Source organism: Peromyscus maniculatus, chromosome 5 (assembly GCF_049852395.1).
Source record: "Peromyscus maniculatus bairdii isolate BWxNUB_F1_BW_parent chromosome 5, HU_Pman_BW_mat_3.1, whole genome shotgun sequence".
In the NCBI taxonomy this organism is placed as follows: Eukaryota; Metazoa; Chordata; class Mammalia; order Rodentia; family Cricetidae; genus Peromyscus; species Peromyscus maniculatus.
Window position 1 is genome coordinate 85771793 of NC_134856.1, and position 14634 is coordinate 85786426.

The following is a 14634-nucleotide window of genomic DNA, read 5'->3' on the forward strand; positions in this document are numbered from 1 at the left end:
GTTTGTTTAGGTTGGAGGAGGTTTCGTTTTAGCTTTAAACACTACAGATTTATTCCTGGGGCCTTCCATTTGGTCTTGGAAACTAAAGGTTAGCGGTAGAATCCAGAAGTCCCTCAGCAGGCAAGAGGAAAGGGCATCCATTTGTTTGTGTTAGTCTTTTCCCTTTCCCAACTCACTGGGATGGGGAGGGTGGGGGTTACAAGCAGATCACACTTCCCCTCTGCAGCCTAAGTCAGTAGGAGTTAAGACACACCACATTCTTCCCAGGCTGGAAGAATGGAAGACATTAAGTAGATCTCCTCAGGGCTGGGTGATACCTGTAGGCCTCCCAAATACTCCCCCACCCCCCACCTTTTTTTTTTTTTTTTTTTTTTTTTTGAGAGAAGGAAGACCCTTTTTGGCCTTGACCTGGGTGTAGAGGAAGTAAGAGGGAGCAAAAGAGAGATTCCCAAGGGTGGAGGTGGCTTACCTGTGCTGGATCGCGCCTTGGGCCTCGACTTACACCCGAACCCAGTAGGGGATCCTCCCAGCAGGCTGCTGGGTGGGAAGAGTCCGGAGCTGTACTCGGGCACATAGGGCGGATAGGTGGTGATGGGGTGGTGGGCTGAGGACGAGGCCCCTCCCAGGGTGGTCATGCTGCCTCGGGAGTGGGAAGTCTCCAGCTTCATGCTATCCGGCAGCGGCACCTGATATTTGAGGCACTCTTTCTCATCTTGCCGGGCCGAGCCCGCCGATCCCGGGGTGGACAGCGACGGGTCTGGGGAGACGTCCTTCGGAGGGGTGGGTGGGAAGGTGAAGAGATGCGGACTGGAGTGGCCTGCGGCCAGAGAAGAGGAGGAAGCCGGAGGGTAGACGGACAGCGGCCCCGGGGAGCCGTGGTGGATGGACGTCTTGGAGAAAGGGCTGAGGTTCCAGGGCGAGGCCGTGTGGTGGCTGCTCAGGGCTTTTCCACCATCCAGCCAGGGCAGGGATCCGTGCAGCAGAGGTGGGCGGCATACCTGGCTCCCTGCGACGCGAGCGAGGGCAGAGGAAGAGAAGGAGAGAAAAGAAGACCGCATTGAGAGCTACCCTCAGACACACCTGGAGAGTCTACCCCTGGCGCCCCCAACCACCCAGTCAGCAAAACCTCCAGGCCCAACTGCGCAAGGGAGCTCAAACCTCCTCTAATCTCCATGCTTCCATGAGGACCGGGCCCACACGCCCGGAGGTGGAAGCAGACCCTGTCCACACCCAGCAAATCTAAAACGAAAGGCCTGCTCCTAATACTCCAGAGGAGTCGCAAGGACGTGGAGAAAGGTTTCGTGGCTTATTTGTCCTGTCCAAATACAGAGTCTACATCAGATTTCCTGGTGTCTCTCTCTAGAACCTGCCTTGATTTATTGGTTTCTTTCAATGGCCCTGATTCTCCCACCGCAGACTTAATCCCAACCAGGCTGATAAGGGAGTCAGCGTGAATGATGAGGCCTGAAGGATGAAGTGGGGCCACACCACTCCTGAACCCTAGGAGAGGCCCAGCTCCCAACACCCAATGCAAGGAAGGCAGGGTGCATTTGAGAGTTAATTTCAGAAAAGTTGCTTAGAACTGGCAAAGCTGCTTCCAAAAGGCCTGAAATAGAAATTTGCAAGGAAATTTTCATTGTCCAAAACCTTGAAGCATTTTCCCCCTCTGTTCTTTCCTCACCCTTCCAAATCTTATAAGAATAAAACAAGCCCCTTGGGCCCTCGAGACCTTCCTATTTACCAGGGCAGTATATGAATTTTCACCTGAGACACAAAATTCCAGTTGATATGTTTATTTTAAACCAGGGGAGACTCCTACACAGAGAAGTTTAACCTTCATTTAAAATACACGATTTTAAGGTGTTCATGAGTTATCGGAGTCCGTACTCTCTGATAGGGGAACCTTTAAACTGCAAGCGCAAATCTACGCTCTTGGTGATCTTTCAATCCAGTGTGCCTCACCATTTGACATTCTCGCCAACCATTAAGAACAATACTGAAACTAAAATCTTAAGCGAGAGGAAGGGGAGGGGAGTCAAGAGAGATGGAGCATTCTCTTGAACGCCAAGGGTTAAGGTTCTTTTTATGCAGGAAGTAGTATAGTAAATAACATTAGGTCTGATCTACCTCATTTCCACTTAACTGCTAATCTGCACACAACCCGAGCAAAGAGCGCCCCATCCGCAGAAATGACTGTTTAAAACCTGGAGGCTCTGAGGCAGAGGATGCCTGCTGCCAGAGGGGCTATGAGAAGGGAGACCTGAGCAGACCTAGCTGACTGAGAAAGCCTCCCATTTTCTTCCCTTCGATTTTTTGCTCCTTTGAGCACAAACTTACAGCTGGGAAGTGTTAGGGGTCCCCTGTCCCAACCACACAAGGCTGGTTTCTTCCTTTATTTTTCTTTTTGAAACACCTCAGAACTCCCCTAAACTTCTCAAGATAAATGGTTTGGGGGAGGCGACTGGAAACTCCTGCTTAAAAAGACATTTTGGTGTATCATAAATCTTTGAGGGAGCCTATAGGAACTACCGTAGGCCAGAGGAGAAAATTAGGCCGGGGTTGCTGGCAATTAAGCAACCTAAAAAGCAAAGACGTAGGAAAATTCTGTGTAGCCGGGAGTCTAAGCAAACCTGATTTCTCTTCAATTTAAGACTCCCTCCCCCACTTTATACCGTGTCAACCACCAGATTCTTGTCCTCAAGCTACCAGTAGGTAAGAAACCTGCCTAAAACTCAAATACACTATCTTTGGTGGAAAGCCAAAGAAATCAGAAATAAATACATGTGTTTGGGCCTTTCTGAAAATACAAAAGGAGGAACAAATTGCAAGGCTCTGTCGAAAGACCCCTTCCACCAGATCGCTAGAAGCTGGAAGCCCTTCAGGGGAGCCCAGTTCCAGGACCGCCTGGCCGGCTCTGCTGCCCGGCCTGAAAGGCTCCGCGCGGCGCGTGCAAGCACAGCTTGAGATGTCCCCGGCTGCAAAGTCTACAACGTGTGGACCAGGGCTTTATCCAGGCGCCGGCCAGGTGAGCGCCTGGCCCAAGCGACGGCCGCAAAGAGAGGCGCCTGCTGCACTTTTTTTTAAAAAACATTCTCCCTGCGAGCGAGACTGCTTCCTCGCCCATTTCCGGGCCCCAATTTTTTTTTTTTTTTAATGAACTAGTGACACACTTGGGGGCTTTCGCTTGCTCTGCCCAGCCTGAGTCTCTGGCGGGCTCCCAGAGCCAGGAAAACAGGAGCGGATCGAAAGGGTTCCTGCACCGAGGTGGACTCACCGTGGTGGGTCGGAGGGTACCTCTGCACGGTAGCCCTGACCGAGTTTCCATAGTAGGACGGGACGTGGTTGCCTTGACCATCGATGTTAAAAAGTACGTCCACCTCTTCCGTCAGGGGGTACTGAGCGGGGTCCATGTACGAGTGGCCGAGGCCCGGGTGGTGCGTGTCCGGGTGCTGCCCGTTGAGGACCGCGGGGTGGTGGTGGCTCACCCAGCGCGGCTGGTCCGCAGTCACCTCCATGTCCTCGGCTGTGCGCGCGCCCTCTCGCCGGGCCCGGAACCCTCGCGGATAGAGGGAGGGCTGTCGGCCTGGGAGGTCCGCGGACTCCTGCCGTCGGAGGCCCGGGAGAGGGGTCGTTTAGTGGTTTGTTTGTAGTAAAGTGGGTGGGAAAGGTGAGCAAAAAAGTGGGTTTAGGGAGGAAAGAAAAGGCTTTGTGGGATAGTTTGGCAAAATAAAAAAAAAGGAAGAAAAGAAGAGAAAAAGGAAGAAAGAAAAAGGAAGGGAGGAAAGAAGAGGGAGACCCCCCTCAAAAAAAAAAAGTAGAAGCGGCGGATTAAAGAGGCCAAATGCAAAAAAAAAAAATGATGAAGAAGAAAGGACGCTGAAATCCAAGTGTGGCCACAAGGCACACTGGTTCCTTGGCGCTCAGAGACGGTTGCTTCTCCGGTCACCTGCAAAGCAGAGAAGAGGAGACCTGGATGAGCTGTAAGTACTTAAAACACCTGAAATTCTGGAGGGCATTAAGCCTCCTGGAGCTTCCCTCAGGGCCGACTCACCGGGAACGTGCACACGCACGCGAAGACCCGGCAGGAGAGGAAGCCAAGCTCCCCAGCACATCTCGCAGGAGCCCGGGACTGACTAAGCAATTAAAACTTGGGGACAAGTCCTCCCTGGAGGACACCGGCCCCGGGATCTTTCCAACCACTACAAACCCTCCAAAAGAGCTTTAAGTTTACCAAAAAGAAAAAAAAAAAAGTCCCCTCTAAGTGGAGGGAGGGAGATTAAAAAAAAAAAAAAAAGGCACAATACCAACCTGAGTAACAAGGAGCAGAGAGGAGGAGGCGTGTGACCTGCCCGGTCAGATTGCGTAGCTCTATGTCTCGCTCTCTCAGTCTCTCTCTCTCTTTTTCTTTCTCTCTCTCTTTTCCTCTCCCTCTCTCAGTATTTTTTTTTTTTTTACAGGGAATGCATTCTTTCTGAAAGTATCAAGACGGCGCCAGGCAGCTCAGTGTTCGCAGACAGCTGTGGCGCGACGCAACTTAAGGAGGTTCTAGTGTCATCCGCGCCGAGGGGGAGGAGCCTGGCGCTGGCAGGAGGGGACACGATCCCTAGCACAAGGAAACTGCAACCCAAACCCGCTCCAGGACTTCACCCCCACCCCCACCCCATCCCCCCCCCCCGCACACCGCCGCCCCTCCTCCCGCCCCTCCACTGACCGGAAAGGGGCGCCGCCGAGGGCCGCCTAGGGCAGAGGGGCCGCGGGCAGGGTGGGCGAGGCCCGCCCGGGATTGGGGCGGAGGGGACAGGCAGGAGGGAATTCGCGCTCTGGCCCTTTAAGTGTAGCAGAGCCGATTCATTCGGGCTCAGTAGATTATTCCGTACCAGTGAAACCCGGCCGCCCCATTCATAAAGCTAATTTCCATAAGCAGACTTTTCTTTTCCAACTTCTTTAAAATGAGCAAACTTTGAAACTAGGATTCAAGCCGCAGTATTTTTTCAGTTTATATCAGCTTGGGGGCTATGTGCATGTAAAACCGACCAGAAAAGTTTCATGGCAAAGTAACTGAAGATTTGCTTCCTGAACCAGTTTCCCCGGAGGCTGATGGATCGCGCAAAGGACCTGCCTGGGCTTTGACTCGGACACCCGCATTATTTTTGTTATGGTCTCGGCTTACTTTTACAAACCTCTCCAGTGTGAACAGCGTCAGCTGTTGCAGCTGTCTTTTTCAGATCTAATGATATAATCGATGTGCGCTTTTGACTTGAGTGACAACGTGATGGATGGAAAGCCGGGTAGGCAAGACCCAGGCTCACTGGTCCCCGAAGTGCGGTGTAGAACTGACTTGATTTTTACTCGGGTGGCCTAACTTTTCCCTCTGCCCAGCTCGGGGCCCTCCTTACTCTGCCTTCCACCCGACAAAAACGGTCCCCTCCACAGACCCTAACCCTGACCTCCGAGGTGGGACCCAGCGACAACCTCCGGGGATTCTGCAGGTCTCGGGGCCGGGGTCTGTTGGGTGGGCAGCCCGCGGACGCTGGGAGAGCCGCCGCAAGACGCCCTGTGGAGGGGGCGGGGATAGACGAGGGCGGGGCCATTGTAAGAGCCAATCATTGGGCGAGACCACGACCGGGCCGCAGTCGCCCCGCCCCACGGGCTGCAACCTCTGCGGCCCTGTTCGGTCTTTTGAGTCACTGCATCCCCTAGTGGCGTTGAGGTTTCTGCAGCCTGGGTTCTGAAAACACAGCCGGGAAGAGCAAGGTCCGGCGGGAAAAGACTTGGGGTGCACCCCGTGGCAGTGTACAAGAAGGTGATTCCAGTCCAACCTCCAGGACAGAGAGCTTCGCTTGGAGGGTTACTGGAATTGAAAGGTGTCATTGCCTCTTCATTCCTTTGCCCCTTAAAATTTCCCACCAATACAAAACCTCGATTCCCGACAAACCCTTCCTAAAAAGTTCTAAATGTCCTACTGTGGAGAAAAAGCATCAATGTCTACCTTGAAGCCCGTGTGTAGGGGGAAGTAGGGGGGAGTGTGTTCTTTTTAAAGCACAACCCTTGAAGACAAGTTAAAATTTTTTTGGAAATGTGCCCCGAGGGCTTGGGTTTGGAGCTTCTCTCCACTCCTCATCTTTTACATTGATCTTTGTTCGAAATCAAGGCTGAATTTCTAAATACAAAGCATGAAGATACCCCCTTTTTTTTTAATATAAGTTTCCCTCCCAAGTTTATCCTGCACCCCTTGATCTCGCGTTTATGAGGCGACCCAGTCTTAGAATATCGATTTTTACTTTCGCTCTTCCAACTCATCTCTCCTGGGCCAATCAAGCTGCCAGCATCTCATCCAGCTCACGGCGCTCTCAAAACCTTTTAATTATTTAGTTGATGTCTAACATTCACCGGAAACCACTCCATAAACAAGCAGAGAGGACCGCACACACATTTTTGCTAAGAGGCCGTGGATTAAGATTAAGGATGGGAGTTAAAAAAAAAAAAAGTAGTGTTCTTGTGTCCTGGTGAGTTGTGTAGGATACCAATCAGCTTGACCCTAGTTCATAGTTTCGAGGGGAAAAAAAAAAAACCCACAAATAAGCATTAAACTCTTTGGTCCTGGGCACTGAGATCTATACATCAAAAAAAAAAAAAAAAAAAAAAAAGCAAAAGAAATCCTTCTCGAGACAAGAATCAAAGCTGCTGACGCCAAGACTTGAACGTGTTAATTTATGCGCCTTAGAACTTAGTTTAAAAGACTGCAAAAGAAAATGTTTCTGAAAAGGAACGCTTCCCTAGTAGGGGCTCCTCTCTAATAAATTTGGTAGTGGGAATGGAGCGGATTATTCGTTTTAATTCAATCACCCAGAGGAGCTACGCTGGGATGCTGAGGACACTCCCCTCCCTTGGAAAAAGGAAACATCTAGAAGGCCCCTCCTGGTCTGAGGTAGTTTAGGGCTGGCAAAGAGGGGTAGGGGGCCCGAGGCTGGATGCCCGGGGTAATGGAGCCAGCCTGTAGGGGGTATTTAACATGTAATTCCCAGCCGGTCCGCCCCTGTTCCCGGACTGACAGTGGGTAATTGGGAAAGAGGACGTTGCTCTTTTGATGGCCCGCGCCGGCCAGTCTCGCCGACGCCACACTGGGTTTGACGTCACGGGCCCAGCCCCAGAGTCAGAAACACAGAGCAGGGGAGGGGGAGGGGAAAAGAGAGGAGAGGGTTACCGGGGAGGGAGGGCGGAGGTCGGCTCCGGGACCCACCGGGAAGAAGGGGGAAGGGATCGAGCCCAGAGAGGCTGCGGCGCGTGGCCTGAGGCGGAGAGCGGGACTCCGGGGGTCTGGGCCAGGCCAGGCGCCGGTCTGACCCGCCTCGCTCACAAATGCAGGCCGGGCTTCCTCCTCCCCTGGCGGGTGGCGGGGGAGGGGAGGGGGCTTGAGGCCGGAGGGAAGAAGGGAAAGGGTGGTCGGAATCCTTTATGCCAGAGCCTACAAAGCTGAACCGGGCCTCGTTAGGGGACGCCTCAGCGCCCTCCTGAAGATCGGGGATACCACCCCAGGCACCTGGGCCTGGGTTCGGTGTTGCTTATCCCCCCCTCTTCCCCAGGAGCATCTGGCAAAGCTGGGGGAAAGGCAAGAGAAAGCCATCAAGGAGCCTGTTGTTACCGCTGCTGCCTAGAGCCTTTGGCTCCTGTGGTTCCTGAGGCCTCCCTCAATAGGGTGAGGGGCTGACCAACGATCTGGATGCCTGGGGACCCTGCATCCTGGAGAGGAGCAAGCGAAGGCTCAGCTAGACCCCTCCAAGGAACGGGGGACCTGGTGCAGTGTTGGGTGACCGGAACCAATTTGGCCTATCTGAAAACCCCAGGCCTTGGGGCTGCTGCTGTAGGCGTCAAGTTGAGCAGGGTATGTGTGCCCTCTTGGGGAAAGGGTTAGAAATGGATCTGACTTTCTCTATGCTTGGAGTAAGCTGGGACACCCCCACCACACGTCCGCGAGCGCGCGCGCGTGCGCGCGTGTGTATACACACACACACACACACACACACACACACACACTTGCCCATCTTCAGGTCCCTCCCACTTGCCTTCACTGGGGCGTTGAGACCCCATCCCTCTGCAAGTAGGCACAGTCTGTCCCCTTCAGAATTTGGAAGCCTTGATTGCAAAGAGGCTGAAGGTGACTGGGCCACAGACCCAAAAGGTAGAAATCCACGCAACTTCCATCACCCACTCGAGCCTGACTCTGAGAGAGGCCAGGCGAGCTCCGCGGGGCCGAGATGCGGAAAGATGCTACCTTGGAGGTTGAGCGCTGCCCTCCAGAGAGGGACCCGCAAAGCCGAACCTTGGGGGTCGTAGTACTAAAGTTACTAATCCTGGGCAGGGATAGAGAGCGTGCCTCGAAATGCCTAAGGCGGTCATTTGAGCGTGTTTACTTAAGGACTTTGCAAGCCGAGCGCAAGAGGAATAGTAGGATTCTCCTAGAGGCAGCAAATATTTGCAGGCTGAAGAACGAAGCCGAGCGGGGCCGTACTGCCTTGTCCCTCCCCCCGCCCCTGGAGCCCCGGCGCCGGCCTGGGCGGACCTGAGGGCGCGGTTACCGACTGAAGTGAAGCCCGGAACCTGCGGGGCTGGGAGGTCGGGGAGAGCTCAGAACCGCACCGAAGGCCAGAAACCGAGTGCACAGCCCCGGTCCCCGGCGAGCCGAGGACTAGGGGAAAAGTCCCTTCCCATTTCAGCTCTATCAATCTTCCTTTGATGCGATTGATCAATAAAAACAAAGTGAAAAGACCGTGGTCGCTGTGCGTCTGAGAAGGAAGTGGAGGCCAGAGATATCCAGGCCAGCGCCGGCGCCCCCTTACCAATCCGGTTCGCAACCTGGAGGTCTGCAACGCTTCGGACTGGGGAAGCAGGGCGGTGGCGAGAACCCAGGGCGACGGCGCGGGGCCTTTAATTGGGTGTATCCGTTTTAACAGTGGCCATTGTTGAAGCAATTAGCAAGAGACAATAACCACCAAGATGCGTTTAATTCGATTCTGTGCACGCTGCAATCCCGACCCGGGCGCAGCGATTAACAGGCCGGGGATAACCGGGAGGGTCTGGTTGTGAAAGTACCGATCCTGTTCCTTGATCTTTTTGTCTTAGGCCTGGGAGTGGTAAAAGAAAGGCTGGGGGAGCCAGATCTGCCCCAAGCAGGCCACGGTGGGAGACTCGTCCTTGGTCTTGCTAGTCCCCACTGGTCACCCCCCGGACCACTGTTCCTTCTTGGAGCGAGGGTTGGAGCTGCGGCCGCCGCGTCAATCCACAGTGCCTGTTTGAGGGAAAAAAGCCGGGAAGGCTGGGACATGAATCCACGTCTCCTTTCTAAATCCTACATCCCCCACCTCGGTTCCTCGAAACAAATCCGAATTACCTTCCCAATCGGGGGAGGAGCAAAGGAGAGACCCCTGCTTGTGTCGCAGAACACACCTCCTCCTCTGGAGTCAGCCCCACTACCCCCTCCTCCGCTTTAGCCTCCGGATTAGGTTACCCAGGCCGGGCAAGGATTTTCACTGGATACGAGAACAGTACAGGTAAAGCTGTATAAACAGTTCTCCGGCTGCGGGGCAGGAGGGTTATGCTGGGGACACAGCCCCAAGGCGCCACCGGCCAGCCTGGCTTCAGCGGACGAAACCGCTGGCGAGGCCGCTTCGCCTTGGCGACCCGGACCTCATGGTTAAACACAAATTACGTACGTATCACTGTAGCTTTCAAAGTGTCCCCTTTTCTCCCACCACCCTCCCCCGCAGGAGCTGAAATGCAGAAAAGAGCAAAATCAAACAGCGGTAGAGAACGAGTCAGGCAGTGGGCCATGCTGGCTGAGGCTGCCCGCTCATCAACGGAGACCCTTTTCCAGTTACAACAGTGGATAGGGGACTTTAGTGATGTAGAAAGAAAGACCCTAAAAGTCACTGGTCACGAGAGGAACTGGCAGTTGGAAACCTCCGGTGGGTGGGGAGACCCATGGGAACTTGGATGAAAAGACTATGCGCCCACAGATCTCCCGGCTCCCACACCCACCCGCCGCGGGCCTGGGGTCCACCCTCCGAGCAAAATGAGCCACTGTTTTGGCTATGCGATTTGATTTTTCTTTTTCCTGTCTTTTTCCTTTTTGCTCATTCATCTATCACAGTTGAAAACACAGGAGGAAAGCCGCCCAAGCCGGGAGGAGCGGCGAACGACGGGGAGAGTCTACAAGAGAAGAGATGCTCCCGGCGATTACCCGCCTGGCACTCCGCCCCCAACCCAGCCCCGGCCTGCACCTTCAGCTTCTAGGGATTCTGGCCCTCCCTCAACCAGTATGATCTCCCCCGCCCTTTGAGAAAACCCCTGATTTTGGCGAGATTAAAAAAAAAAAATGGGTAGGTAGGGGTGAAGCGGAAAGGGGCAGGCGGACAGGGAGAAGACCGGGGATTTCTGCTTTCGAATAGAACAAAGCACACGTGAGAGAGGGAGGGTGACTGGGGAGCCCTCGCCTAGGGTGGGAAGAGAAAGAACTCACCTAGAAAGGAAAAAGTGTGCACTTTTGCTTAGCTTTCCCCGGGTCCTAGCCCTGAAGGCTTAGGAACCGTGGGAAAGAAGAAGGGATGCCGGTGACCCATTGGGAAGCGCAGGTCCCCGCAGCCGCTCCCCTGACCTTGGGCACCATTAATTTTTAGTGGAAGATTCAGCTTCTAGTTCCGGCCTGCTCCTAGGGAAGCCCCAGGTCCCACCTTTGAAGCACCCAGGATTCTGCCTAGCATCCAAGAAAATCCGGAGCCAGGTGGTTGGGGTTCGATCACTTGAACACACAGGCCTCTCGATCTTAGGAAAGATGTAGGAGGGCCAGCCTCAGTCACCTGTCTCATTTCGGTCCTGGCCTCCCGGTTCTCCCGACTGGGTGAGGCGCCCTCCCTCCAGTCCCCAGCGCCTGCTTCAGCATCCTTTTTTCCCTGCGCTTGGGTGGTTTCAAGAGGAGGAAACGGGCTGTATCTTGGAGATGCTGAGCTTTGACTTCTCGAGATTAGCCTAAGGAATTAGAACGCCGATTCTGGAGGGACAATCCACCGAGAAGGAGGGCTGAGGCGCGGGGAAGGCTGTGGAGGGATTCACAGCAAAGGAAGAAAAACGAGAAGGTGGTGCGATTTAGACCCCGCAGAGAGCCAAGGTTGGCTTGTAAAAAGCATGAAATCCTTAGTGCCACTGAACAGCAGGCAACCCCACAGAAAAAGCTGAGTATGCCGGGCTCGGAGGTGCAAAACCAAGACTTCCCTGGCATCACGGTTCCTTTGACCAGGGCCACTATCAGGCTGCCTGCTTGCCTGCTTGCCTGCCTGCCTTACTGACGGCCGGCGACTCTCGGATCTAGGTCCCCCCCCCCTCCGGCTTGGTGTGCACCCTCCACAGCCTGCCACCTCATGAACTTCAGCAATTTGTTACATAAAATAAAACAACTACCAGACACGCGTGCTTACTCATCATGAGCCGCTTGCAGACCCCCTCCACCGGACAAACCGGGACCTCAGAGAGAGCGACTGGCTACCCTTCCACATTCACTTTGACAGCACTCACCTAACAGCACCCCAGTCCCAGGCGACCCCGCGTGAAGCACAGGGTACTCCCTCCCCACAGTTAATAAGCCTCCCTGGGTATTCCAACCATTAGTGGTGTGCGGAGGGAGTAATCAGAAATATTGGATTGGCACACAAAGACATACGTGAAAAGGAACACATACTCAAGTGTGAAATGGCTTAGACACTAAGAATAAAACAGTCCTCCGGGGTAGCCTAGAGATTGTTAAAACAGCCCAGGGCTAAAGAACAGAAGGTTTCCCCTTTCTGTCCCACTCAGTGTCAGAATCCTTCTTTCTCTATCTCAGTCTTCACTATGGGGACACAAATTGCCCAAGGAGATGGAAGCCTTGGGACTCCCACATACCTGCACCCTCCCTGGGCCTTTCTGTGTGGCTTTGGGCTATTGGCAAACCGACAGAAGGGCCCCATCCACCCTGATGCTTGCATCCATTCCTTCACTGTGTCTCTGCCTGACACCCAGCACATGTATTTCCTGCAAGAAGGCAGAGTTAACAGTCAATAAAGGAAAATGCGGATTGCCCTGTGTCCCGGCTTGGGATTGTAACAGAAAAGGGCCAGAGACTCAGGGGCTGCTGGAAATGACAGTGTATGTAGACCACTGTCACGCATGGCTTTCTCTAAGCAAGGAACTTTAGGCCTCACTGAGCCACTGGCTTGAACCTTGAAGCTGGGTCTTCTGCTAAATCCTAAGGTAAGAAGCAATCAACAACCAGAGCTCATTGACACCGACAGTCCTGGTCTATCAGAACAGAAATTACATCTAGACCTAGTTCAAACTGATGAAGAACATTTTTATTCTTGGAGGTGGGCGCAACCATTTCACAGGAAGCCCTCTTCCCCACAAATAGCAAGTTGGGCAGCCAAGCATTTATCTAGAAATACCTGGATGCATTCAACCTGACTGCCTGAGGTTCCTTGGCCGTTGTATGTCACCCGGACAAACAGCCCACCACCACCACTGGAAAGTGGGTGGGCTGCCGAAAGGCTACCTTCATTATCTGTCCCTTCAGAGTTCTGAGACTCTCAAACCGTGATTCCAGGGTCCTGTTGTGGTCTATAAGGGCAGGAGAGGGCCAAGAGCTATAGGAAATAAAGTCAAGGGAGATGCAGCAGGCAAGGTTACGCCATTCCTACTCTGGACAGAATGACACTTGTCACTTTGTCACCTGCTCTATTAAATAACATTTTTAGAGCAACTGTTCCTCTCAAATCCACCAGACTTTCCTTGCGTTTTAACATTATCCTTGTTTTTTTTGTTTGTTTGTTTTGTGGGCGCATATATTTCTGAGTGGCATCTTGGAGGTCTGATGTCCCAAGAGAAAGTCCAAACCCTCTGCCCTTCTCCCTCCATGTAACCCTGGTCACCCTCTCTGGGAAACTGGTTTTCTCACCCACCTCAGAGTGCTTCTGTAAGCAAGGACACCGACCGACCGACCACCAGCTACTCTGAGAGGATGCCAGATGCGGACACATCTGGGCTCCAACTTTATCTCTGAGTGCACATCTGTTTCTTAAATGATATGCAGAGACAATCCGCCTAAACATATACTTGTAAGCAGAGAAAAATAAACATGGAGTTGACACTTGGACATTGCAGCCACCGTTAGAGAAGGCTCCTGAGCAGACGGGCTATTTCCTTCAGTTTTCTGTTCTCCATGCAGTGAAAAGCACCTATCTGGAGCCCCTTCCCAAGCAACCCCACCAGCTCTTATTCTCCTGCTCAGTTTTTCTTTGCACCCCAAGTTCCACAAGCCCCCTTCCTCCAAACAAGGACATCTACACACTCCCACACCATCGTCACCCAAGGTCACGGCCGAAAGCCAAAGATTTCCAGTGACCAGAAAGAACAATAAAGGACTAGGGTCTAGTTGACTTTCTTCCAGAGGCAGCTGTCCCCACGGGGGAGACCTCCTCTTAATTCTCTCCACGTGGAGCAGGGAGAAGGAGAACAGAAGAAAGGGAGAGAGCTATGTACTCACTGACCTGGGCAGCTCTCTCCTGAGGGCCAGCTGTTTTTTATTTTTCCACCCGACTTGCCGGAGATCTGAAGGTAGAAATGACAGGCAGACTTCACCACTGTTGCCGAAGCTCCCACCGCCACACCGCCGCAGTCCTGGTCTGCAGCTGCCTCACTGCATCCCAGTCAGGCTGCCAGCCAGAGGTAAAACCTGGCTGATGTGAATCCTTGCTCAGAGCCCCCTCCCCTTGGCCTTCCTTGGCTCACTGTAGACAGCGGAGCTCTTCCGGGTTGCAAAGGGGTGGGGAGAGGGGGGAGGGAAGAAGAAAGGGGGGGGGGATGAATAGCATCCCCCTTTTGCAAACACACAAACCGCACATCAGAGGTGTGTGAAACTGAGAGAGTTGGAAGGGATGGGGGGGAGAGTGGGGGGGGGACAAGAAAGATCGCCTGAAATGTGACCTGCCCCTGGCGCCTACAAAGCCAGCCCACTGTCTTCTGGCAGGGTTGAAATTAACACTATAAATGTCACTGTTCTGTGGACTGGGTCATTACCATCGGTATAAACATGTTTGAAGCATTTTCTTCTCACTTTTGAATCAATGGGGGTTCATTCGGAGCTTCTAAGAGCACAGCCAGTAGTGACCATCATATTCAGAGCAGCGAACTAGGGCCAACGTCTTCAAAGCGCTTGTCTTCTCAAGTTCGGATTTACACTGGCACCCCCATTTCCAAAAGCAGGGTCTTTGCCCTTGCTTCACCCCACTACCACCACCACACCTTTAGTTGGGGATGTCTAGTAAGTTAGAATTGGAATGTTTTTTGACTGGGCTTGGCTGCCACTGTGTGACTCATGTGTAGATGAATATTCATCGGTGGCACACAGACTAAAAGGTCCTATGGGTCTCAATTCTCTTAAAGATTTCCAAGGGAAAAATCTTCCTCTGAGGAGAAACAAACAGGAACCAGAAGCGCCCAGAAAGAAAATCTCTGAAGGGAAGCAGTGCCATCTGCCCACCCAGAACCCAGGAAACAGCAGCGCTCCTCTTGGGGTTCCCCCCTCACACTCTCTTCTCATCCCCGCCCTAG

The 14634-nt window shown here is 53.3% G+C and overlaps 2 protein-coding genes across 12 annotated transcripts in view; one reads left to right on the plus strand and one right to left on the minus strand.

Moving 5' to 3' along the window:
• Nucleotides 1–13789, minus strand: part of Gata3 (GATA binding protein 3) — a 30316-nt gene extending 16527 nt beyond the window's left edge. Inside the window, exons 1-3 of one of the 4 annotated variants that reach the window (XM_016002884.3) lie at nt 13572–13789; nt 3275–3946; nt 470–1006 (exon numbers count right to left, since the gene is read on the minus strand). In XM_016002884.3, the coding sequence (XP_015858370.1) occupies nt 470–1006; nt 3275–3515 (778 nt within the window). In that variant the 5' untranslated portion in view covers nt 3516–3946; nt 13572–13789. Of the gene's footprint in view, nt 1–469; nt 1007–3274; nt 3947–4051; nt 4207–4308; nt 4593–13571 lie in introns of those variants that run through there. The other 3 variants (XM_006984407.4, XM_042278150.2, XM_076572809.1) reach the window with 3 other exon arrangements.
• On the plus strand, nt 7187–12106 carry LOC121829534 (uncharacterized). 8 transcript variants are annotated; one of them, XR_013051465.1, is made up of 3 exons: nt 7187–9548; nt 9765–9962; nt 10148–12106. XR_013051465.1 is itself a non-coding variant. In XM_076572813.1 (3 exons), exons 1-2 carry the CDS (start codon nt 9593–9595, stop codon nt 10288–10290), a joined length of 513 nt encoding a protein of 170 aa, XP_076428928.1. In that variant the 5' UTR covers nt 7187–9592; the 3' UTR covers nt 10291–10313; nt 10674–12106. The 8 variants fall into 8 exon arrangements, 6 of the variants coding, with proteins under 6 accessions (XP_076428928.1, XP_076428930.1, XP_076428926.1 ...); XM_076572813.1 differs by having other exon boundaries at nt 7187–9962; nt 10148–10313; nt 10674–12106; XM_076572815.1 differs by lacking the exon at nt 9765–9962 and having other exon boundaries at nt 7187–9706; nt 10148–10313; nt 10674–12106.
• Nucleotides 13790–14634: the final 845 nt, after the last annotated feature.

Coding starts and splice junctions, on each gene's coding strand:
- LOC121829534 (XM_076572813.1), top strand. CDS start 9,593: ATGCTGGGGACACAGCCCCAAGGCGCCACCGGCCAGCCTGGCTTCAGC. Junction 9,963..10,147: donor CTGGCAGTTGGAAACCTCCG/GTGGGTGGGGAG, acceptor CATCTATCACAG/TTGAAAACACAGGAGGAAAG.